General features: G+C 43.0%; 1 protein-coding gene across 2 annotated transcripts; it reads left to right on the forward strand.

Annotated features, from left to right (window-relative positions):
• Window positions 1–1,353: 1,353 nt before the first annotated feature.
• On the forward strand, window positions 1,354–17,193 carry TRA2B (transformer 2 beta homolog). Of its 2 annotated transcripts, XM_058030892.1 has the most exons (9): window positions 1,354–1,477; window positions 7,460–7,593; window positions 10,913–11,075; window positions 11,919–12,107; window positions 12,974–13,089; window positions 13,929–14,012; window positions 15,700–15,762; window positions 16,202–16,275; window positions 16,780–17,193. In XM_058030892.1, exons 1-9 carry the CDS (start codon window positions 1,442–1,444, stop codon window positions 16,788–16,790), a joined length of 870 nt encoding a protein of 289 aa, XP_057886875.1. In that variant the 5' UTR covers window positions 1,354–1,441; the 3' UTR covers window positions 16,791–17,193. The 2 variants fall into 2 exon arrangements, with proteins under 2 accessions (XP_057886875.1, XP_057886876.1); XM_058030893.1 differs by lacking the exon at window positions 16,780–17,193 and having other exon boundaries at window positions 16,202–16,283.
• Window positions 17,194–17,244: the final 51 nt, after the last annotated feature.

The following is a 17,244-nucleotide window of genomic DNA, read 5'->3' on the forward strand; positions in this document are numbered from 1 at the left end:
AGTCCAACATTGAGCCCTGGGGTGCTCCAGTGGTGCCCAGCCCAAGCTGGATGTGACTCCATTCCCACCATTCCCTGTGCCCAGCCATCAGCCAGGTTTTTGCCCAGCTAACAGTGCACCCATGAGCAGCCAGTTTCTCAGGGAGAACACTGTAGGAAACAGTGTCCAAGCACAGGTGAGACTGTAAATTTAATGGCAAAAGGTGTTTCACAAACTCTGGCAGGAATATATCTGTGGAGACCATGGCCAGCGGGCCCCCAAATCCGGACTGGCACTGCAATACAAGCTGGAAGTGGCCTAAGCAAACAAAAAAATGCCTCTGCAATCCAGCAGCACTCCTTGCACAAAAGGCTCGCTCTCTGAGTGCTGCTGAGAGCAGGGAGATAGATAATCTCCTTGGGATCATCTCACACATCTCTGTGTCACTGCTGCAGAGGCCAGGCACAGCAGGCTCAGGTGTTCCCAAAGGTAGGGAGGCTTCCCTAATTCCCGGTCACCTGAGGCTCCTGGGCTAGTGGAAGGGGGTGGAAATGGATGAGCTTTTCATGTCTAAATTAGCCAGTTCTGGGACTCCCTGGGATGAGCTGAGCAGGTGCAATGGCTCCTCCTGTCTCCCAGCTCCAAGCTTTGTGCAGTGTTGTGGTTTGAAAAGCACTGAAGAATTCAGTATTTTGGTTAAACCACAGCTGTGTGTTTTAAATCCAGGTGGTCCTCTGTGTGTGTGTGTCCTTTGCTAATCCCTGCACAGTCCTGGCCCTTTACTGGTGCTGCTTGTGACATAAAACAGATACAATGGAGGTGTTTGTGACGCTCCTCCTTGCTGTGCATATTTTGTGGAGAAACTATGCGAAGGACAGAGGACCACCCGCCATTTCAGCGACACTCTGCTGCCCTCGAGTGGGTGCCTAAGAAATATCCCGCTCTTCTCTGCCCACGTGCTTTGAACTAATGCTTTAACACTCAGAAAAACTCCCTCGCAATCACATTTTTAAACTGTTTCCGCAGCATGGCGAGGGCGAGGGCCGCGACCTCACCTGAGGCGAGGGTGCGGAGCCTCACCTGAGGGGGAGGGGCGGGGGCGGAGCCTCGGTGGGGCGGGGCTTAGTGGGGGCGGGGTCGTGACAGTCGCCTCACAGCTGACGTCAGGGGCGTGGCCTCAAGTCGAGTGACGGCTAAGGGGCTTGGGGTGGGAGAAGGGGCGCGGCCACGTAGGGGGCGTGGTTTCGCCTCATGGGCGGCCCTTTTGTAAGGCGTGGTCTAAGGTTGGGGGCGTGGCTTTGGGGGCGCGGTCTCCGGCTCAGGGATGTGCCCCTGGGGGCGTGTCCTGCCGAGCGCGCGCGCGCGGCCCCGCGGTCTCGTCACTTCCCGCGCGGACGGCGCTGTCGCCGGGGTCGGTCGTGTCCGGTTCGGGCGGCGGTGTCGGGAGCAGCGGGACGGGACGATGAGCGACAGCGGGGAGCAAAACTACGGCGAACGGGTAATACACGGAGCCCGAGCACGCTGCGCGGCCGGGCCCCCCCCCTTTCCCTCCCAACCCCACACACCCCTCCATCGCCTTCGGGTGGCGCCGGTTCCCCCGTGTCCTCCCCGTGTCCCCTTTTGCGGGTGGCGGAGCCTCCGCGGGAGCGGAGAGGCGGGTGAGGCGGCGCTGCGGGGTCGGTGGCGGAGGGGCCGCTCCTCGCATGAGGCGCCCGGCGCCATCTTGGGCCGGGACCGCGCGCCCGGGAGGGACAAAATGGCGGCCCCGGGCCCTCAGGGGCCCCTCGCCCTCCATCCCGCCCTGCGGAGGGGGGAATCCTGTTATCATCCTCCCTCCAGAGCCGCCTCGCTATCCACTCTTGAGTTGCTCTTTAATTTAGACCGCTTTTCGCTGTATCTGCCCTGTAACAATAACTCTGCTTCTCGGGCCTGGCGTCCAGGTGGCTTGGGCTCTCCTCTAATTTAAATTTGATAATGGAGGCAACCCCTTGGCTTTGTGAAACCTGCAGCAGATCCCTGCCAGGGCTCCTAGCCTCGGAAAGATCTCACTGTCCAAAAGAGTTTTTATTAATGTCCAAATAGATGCTTTGCTAAGCTTCACGTTTCTGATACACGTCTGTAGTTGCTTTTTGTTTACTGGATCAGCTTTTGATGTCTTTATTTAGGGTCACTACTGTGTTTTGGGGATTTTTTTAGCATAATTCAAATATTTTGTTGCAGTATCGGAGGGAATTGTGGAGGTGATAAGTTCCTCAGTTTTAAATTAGAGAGGGCAATAAATATTGAAAAACGTAGTAATTTTGAGCAATGTCTTTCTTAGAATACGGTTTTGTCTAGTTAATTCACTATTAGAAGCTGTTATGTCTAAGTGTTTCTACTTCAAGGTAGGTAAAAATAGAAAAAATTGGTCTCCAGGGAGCTAAAAATGGGAATGAATGGTGAAAGACAGGGATTAAGGAATAGGCTCGTGCTTGCACCAGGGTTTTCATTGCTATCTTCATTCACTCTGAAGTTTTTTTAGTGAGGGGGTGTTTTTTGCTCAGGGTGAATTATTTGTGCGTTAGTTTTTTTAAAAGATGGTTTAATTGTTGTGAAGGTCAAACTGGAAGCCAGTGTAGTCTTAATAAAATTTGCTAGGATAACCTGCATTATCTTTTCAGTCAGAAACAGTGGAAATAATAAAGCGTCTATAGCAAAGTTTCTTTGTGTGAAACAATTGTGCAGAATATATTTTTAATATAAAAAAAGTATGAAAGCATTTGTAGGCAGTCTTTGCCAGTGCCTAGAATGAATTATGTGTGAACTTTTGTGACCTTTAAATAGGTAAGTTGTTTGAAATGGCCATATCTGTAAAGGTGAAACCATAGAGCTGCACACCTGCTATTCCAGACTGGAGCAGGGATTGGTTTTCCTTCTGCTCTTGCCTGTGTTATTTATGGAATTTTTTTTGCTTACTAAAGGCTTATGTTTTACTGAGTCAATGGCTTTTGTGCTTTTCCAAGCTGGAGTCTCTGCAGACTTGAGTTAGTGTTTGGATAAATAATCTGGAGTATGATTGCAGCTGTCTTAAACCGTCCCAGGTGCAGGCTGCCAGCAGGAATTGAGCTCTCTCCTTTATTGGTGTTCCTTAGGCAGTCAGATCTGGGAATTCAGTCAGCTGGATCTCGTTTTACTCCATTTCCAGCTGCGTTGGTTTGCAGGCCTGACTTGATTGAGCCCTCATGGCAGCTTTGGGGATGAAGAAATTCCAGGTGCTTTTGCCAGGAATGGGACTTGTTTAAGCAGCAGCACGAATTTACTCTGGATTGTGGTGTTTATAAAAGGGAGAGGAAAGATAAGAAGGTGAAAAAATCCTCACTCGAGTTCTCTTTCACAGCTTTTGCTCCATGGGGAGATGAACTGAAGAAACTGTAAATTGTTAAATACTGGAATATACTTGAGATGCTGTCGTTGTGTTGCAATGTCATGGTTTTCCAACTTAATTTTGTTTTCACTGAAGTTGTTCTCACTGAAACACATGGAATTTAGGCATGGAAGGTTTGGAAGAAGATGGGTTAAAGGCCAAATTAATGAATCCTGCCCTGTGAATTAGTTAATTGTAGTAATGGCTTGGTATGTGGTCAGAAACTGTTTAATATGCAAGTCAGGGTGGGGGTTTGGGCGTTTTTTATGTATAAAAGCTCAGTTTGCAGATTACTTACAAGGTATTTAATACATGTATTTTCAAGAAAGAGTGGTTTTTATTACTAAACTGTGTGAGGAGGTCTGAGGAAGCAGTTTGAGATTAGAGATGAGCTGATCACTCAGTGCCACCCCAGGGATGGACCATGCCCTGTGTTCCTCCCTCACCAGCTGGAGCTCATTCAGTGCCCAAACCTGTTGAAGATAATTTGGGTTTTGCTGGTGGATTAATTTCCTTCCAGCCTGGGCACTGGAGGAGCTCACAGAGCCGGTGGCACAGGTGGTGGGAAGAAGCTGTGGCCTGATTTTTGAGAACACACTGTTCTTTCTGTGTGGAGTTTGGAAACCTGTGGAAGGGGATGTTTCTGCTCTCCCTGCAGTGATCTCGTGTTCCTCAGGGGAAGGGAGGCAACTTCCATCAGGGAGAGGTTGGGGAGTGTGCAGACAGCACAGTGACACCTTGAATAAAGAGGTTGCAGGTCTGATAGTGTCATGTGAGGCTGCACCTTTTCTTAGGAAAACAAGTGGAAATACATTATTTCATAGGAATATATGATTATAAAACCTTAATACTTTTATTTCTCTGTATCTTACATTACTGACTGAAATCTGTAACTGATTCCTGTGAGGAAAACCTGGATCTCAGAAGTGCAAAGAACTGTGGCCATCATCTACTGCTTCTGTCCATGGAAACCTTTCCCACCTACTGCCCCCCAAATAATTCTGCTCTGGGACATTCCCTGCTCAGAGTCCATGGCTGCAAGGCTCTTTGGGAATGTGCTTAGAGCTGATAAAATCACCCCAGCACTCGGTTTGAATGGGCTCAAGGTCTGGAATGAACCATTTGGAATCCACAAGCTTCAGGGCTTCCACGTGAATTCCAGAAGTGCCTGAGGAAGGGGAAGAGCTGTTGATAAAGACCAAGGGATGTGGGGAGGGAGGTTAAATTCAACTTGACAATGTTAGGGGGGAAAAATGGTTATTGTTTAATGAATAAAAGTCTGGATGTGCTGACCAGCAGTGCTGGAATATAGGCAGAGTAAGAAGATTGTTTGTTCCCTCTTCCCCATGTCATGCCAAGGAGCACACTTGGGGCATTTTTCAATAACTTAAAACTCACAGAGTGAAAGAGCAAAGAGTAGGAAAAGCAAATATAAAGAACAACCAAAAAGGATGCAAGAAACAAGCTGTGGGAGTGACTGATGTGAGCCCTCAAGGGTGTAAAATAAATTTGCAATGCTGCAGGCCCCTGGTACTTGGAGTTTTGGATCGGGAGGATTTCCTGGGGCTTGGGGTGAAACAGGGACAACTTGGTAATTTTGGGCTTATTACCAGTCCTGGTGATGTCCAGAGCAGGTGAGGTGCATTGAATTCCTTTAAAGCTGGAATAAAGAAGTGCAATAATCCTGTAAAATGGGTGGATTGAAGGATGATCTGGGGAAAAAAGTGGATTTTTAAAGACTGGAAAATTTGAAATGCAAAGGAGTTGAATGAAAATAGGCTAGCTGTTAAACTGTTTTTGTTTTGGTAGATATTTGTCTTAAAGACATTTTCTTCCCAAGTTTCTGCTCAGCATCTCAGTGTCCAGATTCCATATCAACCTTAGCATAGTACAGCAAAGACTGCCTGGAAAATGTACCAAATATATGAAGATTTGCCTGTTCTCTACTCATTTCTTAAAGCTTTTTGACTTTTCAATGCTCTGAAAAAGGGTTTGGTGTGTGTTTGTGGGCAAAATCCTCCCAACTGCTTCCCTCCAATCCTGCATTTCTCCTTTTCTTTCTGGTCTCCACCTGTACTTGGATACAACTCCTTGTGTTTAGCCCAGATTGTCTTTTGTGAATGGAATTATTTTTTCTTAGGTGAAAAGCAGTCTTGGTTTGGGTTTTAATCCTTCTTCAATCTTGCTTTCTCTAACTTTGTTAAAGAGCTAAGACTTCTTATGGCAAAATTAATGTATTAACTCAGAACTCATCTCTGTGGAGTGTTTTCTTTGGAAGTTACTAATGGATTTAGAATAAATTAGTTAATTGTAAATTAAATTGCTCCTAAACATTCCCCCTGCCCTTTGCAGTGTTAGTACATGGGGAAACTGTAGTTTAAAACAAAACATTAAACATCTGTATGAGGAATACAGCTTTGGCCAACTCTGCTATTTCTGTTGCTCTTGGGATTAATTGCAAACCTGCTTTGTCCTGTGCATCGTGTTTCTTTCCCCTGTATGGAAGGGAATTGTAAAATGGTAACATTTGGTTGAAGTTGTATGGAAGTGATTGAAGTGTGTAAATTTCTTGTTAGCAAATGAATTTCTGAATGCTTGCTGCAGGATTCCCATTAAGTTAGTGTTCAGGTTTAAGAGGTGTTAGAAAACTAAAACGGGATTTTTGAAAAAAATGGTACCCAGTGTCATTGGTGAGCTTCATCAGAATTTACACTAAATTAAGGCTTGTTTTTAGAAAGAAGTACAATTCTGCTGAATTTTAAGTATTCTCTAATACCTTGAAATGAAGAATATTTTCTACTAGCGTGTTCAGGTATTATAGGCATATGACTAAAACCGAGCATTTTACTGATTTTAAAATAAAAATACATAAGTTGAAACTGCTAATTAGGTCATGTCACTGCCAGAAGAGATTGCCAACATATAACAGAGCAGGTGGGATGTTAGTCCAGAGCAGTTTGAGTGTGGGGCTCCAGTGCAGTTCTGGTCAGTGGGGAATGCAGATTTCTGTGGAAACACAAAGCCTGCACATGTAATGCCACTTGTGCAGGCAGCTGGGGGTGTGTGCTCCTAAACCTTCACACCAGGGCTGCCAAACTGCAGGAGGGGCCCAAAATTCCGATAATTGGAGTTCATGGAATGACCAATGCTGTGCTTTCTGCGCATCCAGCAGTGGCCGCAGCAGGACCTCACTGGAGTCACTCCTTGGTGATTTTGTCTCAGTGTGTGGCTGATAGTGCAAATTATTTGGAGTTTGCTGATGCTACAATTCCTTAGTAGGTACTCAGTTGATCCAGTTGCACTTACTGTTAAATACAGGCATAAATAGCAAATTCAGCTACTTAGGGTTAAGTTAAACTGAGTTGACTGAACCTGTTGATAAAATTATAGGGCTTTGGTAGATTCAATTCTTGAACTGCATTTATAGTAAAAGTCCACAACACTTTTTTTTTTCTAGTTTCAGTTTTGGCACTAGATTTTATCCTGGAGTTCTTAAATATTCTTCATCCTGTTCTTTTTCTATTAAGGTTAATGTTGAAGAAGGAAAATGCGGAAGTCGCCATTTGACAAGTTTTATAAATGAGAATTATTTGAAGCTCAGGAATAAGTGAAGCTGAAATTTGAAAAAAAAGAAAGTGAATGCATGCTAATTATCAGACCAGAAGTCCCACTTGTAGAATATTGAGCAATTTGTGTGAAGTGGGGAAGATGAAAGAAGTCAGAATTTGAAACGGAAGAATGAAGAAAAGGAATAAAAATGAAGTTAAGATAAGAAGTAATCTGGAATCTGAAAGCACTACGCTAAGTAATTACTAGTCTGTTTATGTGTCCCTGTATATTTTGCTAAACATGCATGCATTATCTGTTTAATAGCAAAAGTACATGCAGGGTAAAGAAGTGTCTACCAGGGAAAAAAAAAAAAAAAATAAAACCTCCTTAAAAATCTAGGCAGTGCTAATGCCGACTGCCCGGACACATAGCTATGAATATTTACCATTGATTTCACTGGAGCTTGTTTACAGCCCCTAGGTGAACAAGGAATTGTGTACAAATTAGGCTTTCAATATCTGCGTGCAGGAATCCCGTTCTGCTTCCAGAAGCGGAAGTGCTCATGGGTCTGGCAAGTCGGGGAGGCACACCCCTGCGAGATCTCGCTCTAAGGAGGATTCCAGGCGCTCCAGGTCAAAATCTAGATCCAGGTCTGAATCCAGGTGAGTTTGCTTCTTTTACCTCTTCCTCACAACTCAGATGATTGTCAGAGATGGCCCAGCTTAGCCAGTTCTGTTCCCAGAGTTAGTGACTCTTCTGTGGACATGAACTGCAAAGGGGCATGCATGGTTTCAGGATTGGGAAAGCCAAATTATATCAATTCAGATGTTTCTGCTGCTTCTTCCAATAGTTAAATAGCTATGGAGCTTTGTATCCTTGCTGATACACTTTGGAAGTGCCTGCCTTTTATCTCTTGGTATACTAAATTGTGTCTGAGCCTGGAGTTTAGATCTTATTTTTTTTGTGCATCAACAGATTTCCCATTTTAAGCCACATTCCTGTATTACATTTCTTCACTGGAAGCAGTGATGTTCCTGGAATAGTGGAAAGAAGCAGTAGAGATAAATGGGAATTTCACAGTCTGACATTTTAAATACATTGATTTAACTTGAAAATTAGCAGGGTAGGAAGCTTTGAATATTAGACAGCTCTGCAAGCTCTTCCAGAAAGGTTGTGGAGAACTTGCTTATTGTATTTGTTATGGGGCAGCACAAACATCCACGTGCCTATTGCACTGTATTACCTCTCCTGATAATCACCTGCCAGGCAAGCTGTGTGCAGGGTCAGAATTCCTCTTAAAAAGAGTAGGTAGTTGACAGCTGACTACAGTAATTAATGTGTTGATAATTTATTCACTCATTTGTAGACATTCAGGCTAAAAAAAGTGAGGTTTCAGCAGTGTGGTTTTCAGGTGAGCTGTTCACAACAAACTTTCTATGTGAACAAGCAGTGAATTGCCAAAGCCTGGGGGGCAGGCTGGAGGAAGATACTGTGCTGTCAGCAATCACCCAGGGTTAAAAACATAATCAAGTAGTGTGTTAAATCTTGCAAGATCAGACAGAAAGGCTTTTGTGAGAAGGAATGTGATTGGGAAGCTGTGACAGCAGAAGAATGAAGGTTTTTGTTTAATTCAGGCACAGTCACAAGTGTCATATCATGCACCTGGCAGTCCCTGTAGTGTAAGAAGAAATGTGTTGAATAAAAGGAATAAATACTTGTTAGAGTAGTACCATGAGTGAGTGTGGAATTGGAGTGTCCTGTGGGAGTGCCAGCAGTGAGAGATGCTGGGGCAGCTCAGGAAGGGCCCAGCCCCAGGTCCTGCTCTGGCCTCTGACCCTGCTGTCAGGGCTTTATCCACTTGGGGTTTGAAAACCTCAGGGCAGGGAAGCTGTGGAACACCTTTGGGGAAACCTTTGAATATTAAAACAACAAAGTCACTACACCCCAGCATATTCTCCTGCCCTTTAATCCATATGACTCCTGGGATTCCATACTCCTTAAAATATTTCCCACTTACAGAATAACCACAACACTGAGTGAAAATACACTCACAGATGGTACACAATTCTGAGGAAGCAAATAGAAGATGTAGAATTTATGAGACACCTGGCACATCTTACTTTTGCTATAAACAGTGTTTAAATAATACCCTGGCAAACTGGCTTTTTACTTTTTGATGACCAAACAGTAGAAATTTATAACTACCACAGCTTCCTGAGCATTTAACAGCTATCTTGAAGGTGCCTCTGGCTGGAAATAATGGAATTATGTGCCAGAGTTAGTGTTGATTAGTAGATTTGGACAGAATTGTGTCGAGGCACATATTTAGAAACAACCTACTTTAATCTCTGTTCAGTGCTGTCACACGTTGAGATGTGGTCATGGGCAGATCTTTGAGCTCTGGCTTTCCCCAGAGAAATAACCCTGTGATAACTTCTTTATTTCTTGGTAGTTTCTGTTGCAAATGTATTTTTAAGTTACAAGCTTTATAAATTAAACTTTGATTTGGGAACCAACCTGTGTCCTGGTGTTTTTATCAGTTGGCGTGTGGATATACTTGATTTTAAAATCACTTTTATTGATGTTTGTCGTTCCTATCTTTGGCTGATACCATTCTGGTACCTGAAATATCAGTTCTGTTTGCCTTAATTTTTTTTCCTATATCAATGTCTAAAATGTGGCTGTGTGCATGTGTGGAGCTTCTTTTTTTTTATATTCTTTCTCTCTTTTTTTACTGTTCTCCCAGCTCCAGGGAAGTTCTCTCTCTATTTTTTTTTTATTTTGTTGCCAAAAATAATGTTTTCTTTATAAATACATAATGAGAAGTGCTGTAATGGGACATGCAGAATTAATTTCTCCTGAACATGAATATGCATTTTAAGTTGAGCTTCTCTGACTCTCTCCTGATGGGGTTGGAGGTGTTTTTTGAGGAACTAGATTGAACAGTTTGGCTGCCTGGTGACACTTGGTGAGAAATCTTGGAAGAAGCTGTTAAATGCTCAGGAGTTAAAGCAGTTCAGGTTCAGAGCTTCCCTCACACCAGTGGAGTGGTGCTGCTGTGGAATTAGAGGAAGGGGACATTTAAGACATGAAAGGCTGAAAATCTGGAATTTGTGACTCAGATCCATTGACTTTTACACTGTTTACTGCACTTCTTAGCCTTGAGGGTTTTTCCCTTGGAGTGGTGTGGAGCACAGGTTACTCAGTGCAGCCATCAGCAGACCAAGATCAGGTGTAGTATCCCTGTGTGAGTGCTCAGCTTTTCTTCTAGGATTGCCTGTGTTGGGAGGGATGAGGCTTTGGGAGAAGGAATTGTAGAGTTTCAGACCCTCATGTCCACAGAGCTCATGATGTAAGAAAATATTTTTGGGGAAAAAGAATTAGTGAGCAGTTGCATAAATGTGCTTAAGAGTCAGAACACGTAAATATTCATGAACAAACAGTGCCAAGTAACTGCTGAAATACCAGCAGGTAAATGAGCCAGCTCAGGATTGATTTCTTCAGATTGTGTTAAGTTCTTTTCCAGGGACATTTGATTTCAGTGTCACCCAAGGCAGCACTAAGCAAGAGAGTGCCCCCCTTAGTGGTGCATGCTTTGTGTTAAAGCATATGTGACTGATTAGTGTGAAAAGAAAGCCACTCCACTTGTTTTTACCTAAACACTGAATATTCTAAGCCCTAAGTTGTCACACCCAGGTAGCTTTGTTAAAGGAAGAGCTGACTGATCAAGTGCAAGTTCCTGGACTGCAGCAGGGATGCCCTGAGACTATCTGCAGTAATCTGATAGTAAAGATTTAGCACACAGAGAGTAGAGAGATTCATCTATTGAGAGTAGCGAGTAAATGGATTATACCTGAGGTATGTGGTACTGCAGGATTTTGGAAGACAATTATTTGAGCTTTTTGTGACTGTCAGTTGGATTTTTAAAATATTGAACACCCCAACAAGCCCAGCACTGTACCTCTCTGTTCTTTCCCTCAGGTCTAGGTCGAGGAGGAGTTCCCGCAGACACTACACCAGGTCGCGCTCGCGGTCGCGCTCGCACAGGAGATCCAGGAGCAGGTCGTACAGTCGGGACTACCGGCGGCGGCACAGCCACAGCCATTCCCCCATGTCTACCCGCAGACGGCACATTGGGAACAGGGTACGTGTGTGAGCCATGAGTCATGGGCTCTGTGCCCTGAGCAACACAAAGGCCTTTGTGAAATGCTTGTGCTCCTGGAGGTTTAATGTATTGCTGTCTATTAGTAGGTGACCTGTGAAAAATGTCTGGGTTATGATTGGCTTTTCGCAAATATTAAAATGAATATTAGATGTGTTGTGTTAGAAAGTAATGCTGTATTAATTCTCTTAAGTAGTGTGTTAAATATAGTTTTAGGTTATAAGAAATGTTAAAATAGAAACTATGCTATGTAGGATAATTTTTTTAAAGAAGGGACTCGGAGCAAGATAGCAGCCACAGGACACTTTAATCTTTCATTAGGGAATAAGGGAATTTATTGCCCTCTTAACAGAAGAAAAGAACTTCTTCCTGCCTTGAAGGCGCTGTTAGGATTCAGAGGAAGATGTTGGGGATGACCAGACAGAATCCTGTCTTTTAATGGAATTTATGCATCATGTATGAATATGCAACAGGCTATTGCTATTAAGAGTTAATCCTTTGTTAATTGGTGTCCTTTTTCTGGCTCGTGTTGCCCAGAAAAAGGTATCCTGACATCCATAACTCTTTGTCTCTGTCGTCTCATCCTAATTCAAATTGTCCAAATTATTATTACTCTAATTATATTACTATTTTTGTAACCATTTTATTACTATTAAGCTTTTAAAATTAAAAAAAAAAACCAAGTGATTGGCATTTTTCACATGACCCAAATGTCAGCCCCACCTTAGTTTTTTCTTCTTGACGCTCTGACAATCGCAACTTGAGAAAAATGTTGCACTGCAGATAAACCCAATTTGATTTGAATATCTGTGTCCTTTCCTTTAGGCAAATCCTGATCCAAACTGTTGTCTGGGAGTGTTTGGGCTGAGTCTGTACACTACAGAACGAGACCTGCGGGAGGTTTTCTCCAAGTATGGCCCCATTGCCGACGTTTCCATCGTGTATGATCAGCAGTCGCGGCGCTCCCGAGGCTTCGCCTTCGTCTACTTCGAGAATGTCGAGGATGCCAAGGAGGTCGGTTGGGGTGCACAGTGTGGGCTTCTCATTATGTATTTATAAAGTGTTTGCTGGGCTCTGAGCTCCTGGGATGTGTGTTCTGTCACAGGGTATAGCCAGGAGAAACTCATAGCCTGGAAAATACTTGGGAGTTTTGTAATCGTGGAATTTGGGCTTACCAGTGCTGCGGAATGAATTGGGAATTCTGTAATCACTTCTCAAAAAGTAGAGAATCCTACACTCATACCAGTCCTTGTAAAGCTACCCTTTATGGGCTGGAACAAAGCTTACATTCTGCATAAACTCCACTCCAAAGAATCTCCAGTTTTTTCCACATCTTTTCCACATCTCTTCCATATTTTTTCCAGGTCATGAAGTCTTCCATTTTGGTTTGCAGCTTGATATGTAGGTCCTGCTACTTGCCAGACAAAAATAAACCAAAGCACAATTGGTTTTGGTTTTTTACTTTTTATTTGTAACTCTGATATTTTATTCAAGGTTATGGTAATTTGAAGGATGTATTTGAATACCTTATTGATGTTCTTTTAACCTTTAAATGTTTTATGTTGTGTGATGGAGTAGTTATATCTTCGTACATCAGCATGTTCAAAGATTGCTCTTAGTCATGTCAGAGGCACTGAAACAATTGCCCAGTGGTGTTCCTTTCAGGATTTTAATGCCATAAAAGTCACATTTTCAGTGATTACTGGCACTGAAGTTCAGCTGACCTAGAGTGTCTCACACAGTACATTCAGTGCAAGATGTGACACTCAGACCTGCCTCCAAACTCAGCTGTGTTTAAGACATTTTAACACTGAAAGCAGTGGTTAGAAATTGTTGTTAAAGTTCATACCTACAGCTAATGCTCTTCTGTCCTTCCTTAGGCAAAGGAACGTGCCAATGGAATGGAGCTGGATGGAAGAAGGATCCGGGTAGACTTTTCCATAACAAAGAGACCTCACACACCTACCCCTGGAATCTATATGGGAAGACCCACTTAGTGAGTTTTATCTGTGGTTTGGTTGGGTTTTTTCCTTCCCAACCAGTACAGGATAGGATTCATTATTTTGTAAAAATTCCTGTTTCTCCTCTGAGACCTGATTCTGAGTGGTTTTCCACATTAATGCATAAGTTGTGTTCCCTTATTCATGGCTGCTGTGCTGTACACTGAAAACACTAGACATGAGCATCAGTAGTAATGCTTGTGTCAACAGGAAGACATTTTGACAATTTCTAAATTACGTCAAGTTTTCCTGTGTACCTTCAAATATTCGTGTCCTTTGCAAGCTCAGGTTTTCAAGAGTGAGTGAACAAGTGCTGGTCAAGGAGCTGAGTGGCTCAGTTAGCATTAGGGCTTAGCAGTGTGCTGTCTTCACATACTGCATGCACTTTTGACTTCAAGTTGCCAGCAGTGTCAGTTGTTTTCCCAAGTCATTCCCCAGTTCATTTCCCAAGACTTTCAGCTTACTGATGGTGATGTTAAGACTACAGGTTTCTGATTTTTTTAGTCACAGAGCTGATTGAACAGGAGCTTTTTCAGAGTTAAAAGGGGATGAAGACTTGCTTCAGAATGGAATTCCTTGTGTGCCTATGATACCAGAAGGTTGAGGTTTATAAAGATTGAGGAAAACAAATGAAAGTTCAAGCATTTAAAAAGCAGTTTTTTAAGTAGTCCTGTTCCCACCTGCACTGATGGGAAAACTGGAGTGCTCACAGTCTTCCAGCTGTAAGCATGGGACATAATAATACAATCTAGTTTAAATAGGGTGAATTTACCTGACTACAGACAAAGTTAAAGTTCTGTATCTTAGTAAATGCAATTTCCTTCACTCCCTGCAGTGGCAGCTCACGGCGACGAGATTATTACGACAGAGGCTATGACAGAGGCTACGATGACCGTGACTACTACAGCAGGTCATACAGGTGAGCATATTTGCAATATTTTGCTGCTTTCTAAACTCTGCTTTCTCGTCTGCCTGTGCAAGCTTTAGGCAGTTCATCCTACATAACTATTCCAGAATATTTTTGCACTCGATGTCGTTCTGGAATCTTCCTGTGACATCTCCACCAAAACGATTGCTCAGTACAAATCAAGTTGGTTGGATTGAGAAATACTTAAAGGTGTTTGACCTGTGGCCTAGCTTAGTCCAAAATGTTTCTGCACTGAAGCTTTAAAAAACAAAGTTTGTTCTTTGTAGTTTTATTTTAGATTCTTTATTTTAGATTCTTTAGGTTCATCTGTTAGCACTGAAATAGTGCAGATTAATGTTTGAGTTGGTATTACAGTGTCAATTTATATTTTGAGCACAGTGTAGTAGATAAAAAGTGGGAAATTTCTGTGGTCCCCAGTATCTCCTGCTGATAATTATGGCACCTCAAAAATAAGGAATTGGACATCTGCATTAAAAGGCTTTTTAAACACCCCTTGCCAGGTTGAATGTGTGTGTAATCATGATTGATTTTGGTGATAGCATTTTTCTAGCAAAATCCTCGTCCCCTGCAAAATCCTCACAATTTCTGGGACCGTTTTAAGTTGAACACAAAAAGAAGAGTTGATTTTTTTCTATGTGCACTACCAAACATTCCTGCAATTGCAGAATTCTGTGTTAAAGTTACAATGTGCCCAAGTCTTAAGTGGTGCCTTTTCCTTCTGATCGGGTTTGTGGATGTTACCAGAAGCTGTTATTGGGTCAGGAGAAAGCCAGTGGGAGCTGTCCCTGCCTGTGGCAGGGGTGTGCCCCTGGATGGTGTTTAGGGTCCCAACCCAAACCATTCTGGGATTCTGTGAAGAAATATGGAGCCACAAATGACTCTTCTGTGGCTACTTGAAAAATGTCATGGTGCTACTTTCCCCTCCTACAGACATGGGTTGGTTGAGGAACAGAGAAGTGTTGCTGTGTTGTCAGGGCTTCCCTGAGGAAGAAAGAGTTGGAATTGTTCAAGATGCAGTGGAGCATTGCATACCCCACCCTAAAAATTCCATTGGTAACAATTCCTTTGCATTCCCTGCCCTGTGTGAAAATAATGCCCTAAGGGAAATGCAGTGTCAGATGGGAATTGTTCTGTTAAAACTTCAGTTTCTCCTTGTTGCAGTGGGAAGTTTAATTTTGCCTGAAAAACTAACTGTAAATAAGGGAATAAACTTTAAAAAGCAATCCTCCAAAAACAACTGGGGAAGACTTTCAACTTGATTTAGTCTCCTGGTAAAGCTTTGCTGATCTGAATCTGAGGAGGTTCCAGTCCAACCACTCAGTGTTAATGCTGTATGGTCTGGTTTTTGTTCTCCAGAAGAAGTTACATCACAGTTCTTGTTTAAATGTGACTCTCAAGTGTTAAAATGTCAGGATAGGAGGTTTTTCCCTGCCTCCACCTTGGAATCAATGTTTTTCTTCTGGATAGTTGATCTTGGTGCTTGAAAATAATACGTAAGAGGGTTTTCCTTGAATAGGTGTTTAAAAATCAATGTTAAATTAAGTAATTCAGCATCACCCAGTATAGGAATTAATGTTGTCTTATCTTCACATGATTTTCTTACTCAATGGAGGAGTTTTGTACAGTGAACTTTCTATTTTTGAAATTCCTAAAAGTCATTCTGCTTTTGCTTTCACAGAGGAGGAGGTGGTGGCGGCGGAGGAGGCTGGAGAGCTGTTCAGGATAGGGATCAGTTTTACAGGTGTGTACTGGATTAGTGGAACTGGACAAGGAAACACAAAACCTGGAAGTGCTTGGGTTGGATTTGGGGGTGCCTGGCTGTAGCACTGGCTGTAAGTCAAGGACATCTTCACCTTGGACAAGTAATTCAGATTAAAAGTGAAGGTGGATTTGGCTTATCCTGCTTGTGTGGGATGCTCCTGGCTTCAAACTAAATTCACATGAAAGCAGATTGTGAGTGCAAGAGCTTGTATTTGTTGTATTAGTCAAAAATAATACTGGTAACAAAAAAAAAAAGAATTCAGATCTTTGCTTTGTTACCCAATAGAAATGTTGATCAGGTCTCCCATGCTTGTTAGCATTCCTGAGACCAGGATGGGGTTAGAGCTACCCACATGAAGCTGTGCCACTCAGCTGTGCAGGTTTTAACCAGGGGATTGTTCGTGTCACCCCTGTCACAGGAGGAGGTCACCGTCACCGTACTACAGCCGAGGGGGCTACAGATCCCGGTCCAGATCCCGGTCCTACTCCCCTCGTAAGTAGCCATGGGCTCAGGGAATGCTTTGGGTTGGGAGGGACCTTAAAGCTGATCCCATTCCACCCCTGCCAGGGGCAGGAACACCTTCCACAGACCAGGCTGCTCCAAGCCCCTCCAGCCTTACTGTACCTGGGCCTAGCCCAGTCACAGAGTTCATGTCTGAAAAGTAAATTTGCCATTCCTTGAACTTCTTTTGAGCTGCTGTGTCCACTAAGATGGACTTTGGTGTGGATATTTTATTGAGCCACAGTTCCTTTATTGCTTCATTGAAAAACCTTGAGGGCAGAGTAAATACTTAGGGAAAACCAAGTGAGATAACAGCCCTTGTTTTGAGTGTAAGATCCTGTTTCTTCCTCCAGAACTCTGTTAAAACAGGAGTTTGGGAGTTTGCTTACCTCTGGGCCATCAGCTCAGATCTGATGCAGGTTTGAGGAGAGGCAGTGGATTTAGCCAGAAATCTCTCAATCCATGAAGTCTGACTGTTGGGTTTTTGTCTTTCAGGTCGCTATTAAAGCATGACACATAGAGGAATTTCTAGCTACAGCCTTTGAGTTGAAATTGCAAGTTTGTGGACAATATTTTTTTATTGTCTCTTCTGTTTAACCAAGTGACAGTGCCTAGTGAATTAGGTGACTTTTACACCTTTTATGAAGACAACTTCTGTGGTGTTCAATGCTGTTTCATTCTGCATATTTGTGTAGTTTGGTGCTTTGTTTCCAGTTGTGTTTTGAAAGGAGTATGTTTTGCATGTATTTTTTTAGTCTCCATTTTGACTCCTGAAAGGTTTCTATTGTAAAGACAAAAACTGTTCAGTAAGTTTTTTCTACTGATTCCAAGTTATTCCCAAGATCCAAACCTGTGTAAAATGCTTTCCAAAAGTGAGAAAATAAAATAAAAAGACGTTTGTTTTTTTTCCTTCCCTTCTTATTTTTGCCAAGAAAACAAAAGCGTGGAGGTAATCCCAGG

Source organism: Melospiza georgiana, chromosome 10 (genome assembly GCF_028018845.1).
Source record: "Melospiza georgiana isolate bMelGeo1 chromosome 10, bMelGeo1.pri, whole genome shotgun sequence".
In the NCBI taxonomy this organism is placed as follows: Eukaryota; Metazoa; Chordata; class Aves; order Passeriformes; family Passerellidae; genus Melospiza; species Melospiza georgiana.

What these genes read in the sequence shown, in the direction of transcription:
- TRA2B (XM_058030892.1), top strand. Translation starts at nt 1,442, where the DNA reads ATGAGCGACAGCGGGGAGCAAAACTACGGCGAACGG. An exon ending in AGATCCAGGTCTGAATCCAG is followed by an intron (nt 7,594 to 10,912) that starts GTGAGTTTGCTT and finishes TCTTTCCCTCAG; the next exon opens with GTCTAGGTCGAGGAGGAGTT. An exon ending in TACTACAGCAGGTCATACAG is followed by an intron (nt 14,013 to 15,699) that starts GTGAGCATATTT and finishes TTGCTTTCACAG; the next exon opens with AGGAGGAGGTGGTGGCGGCG.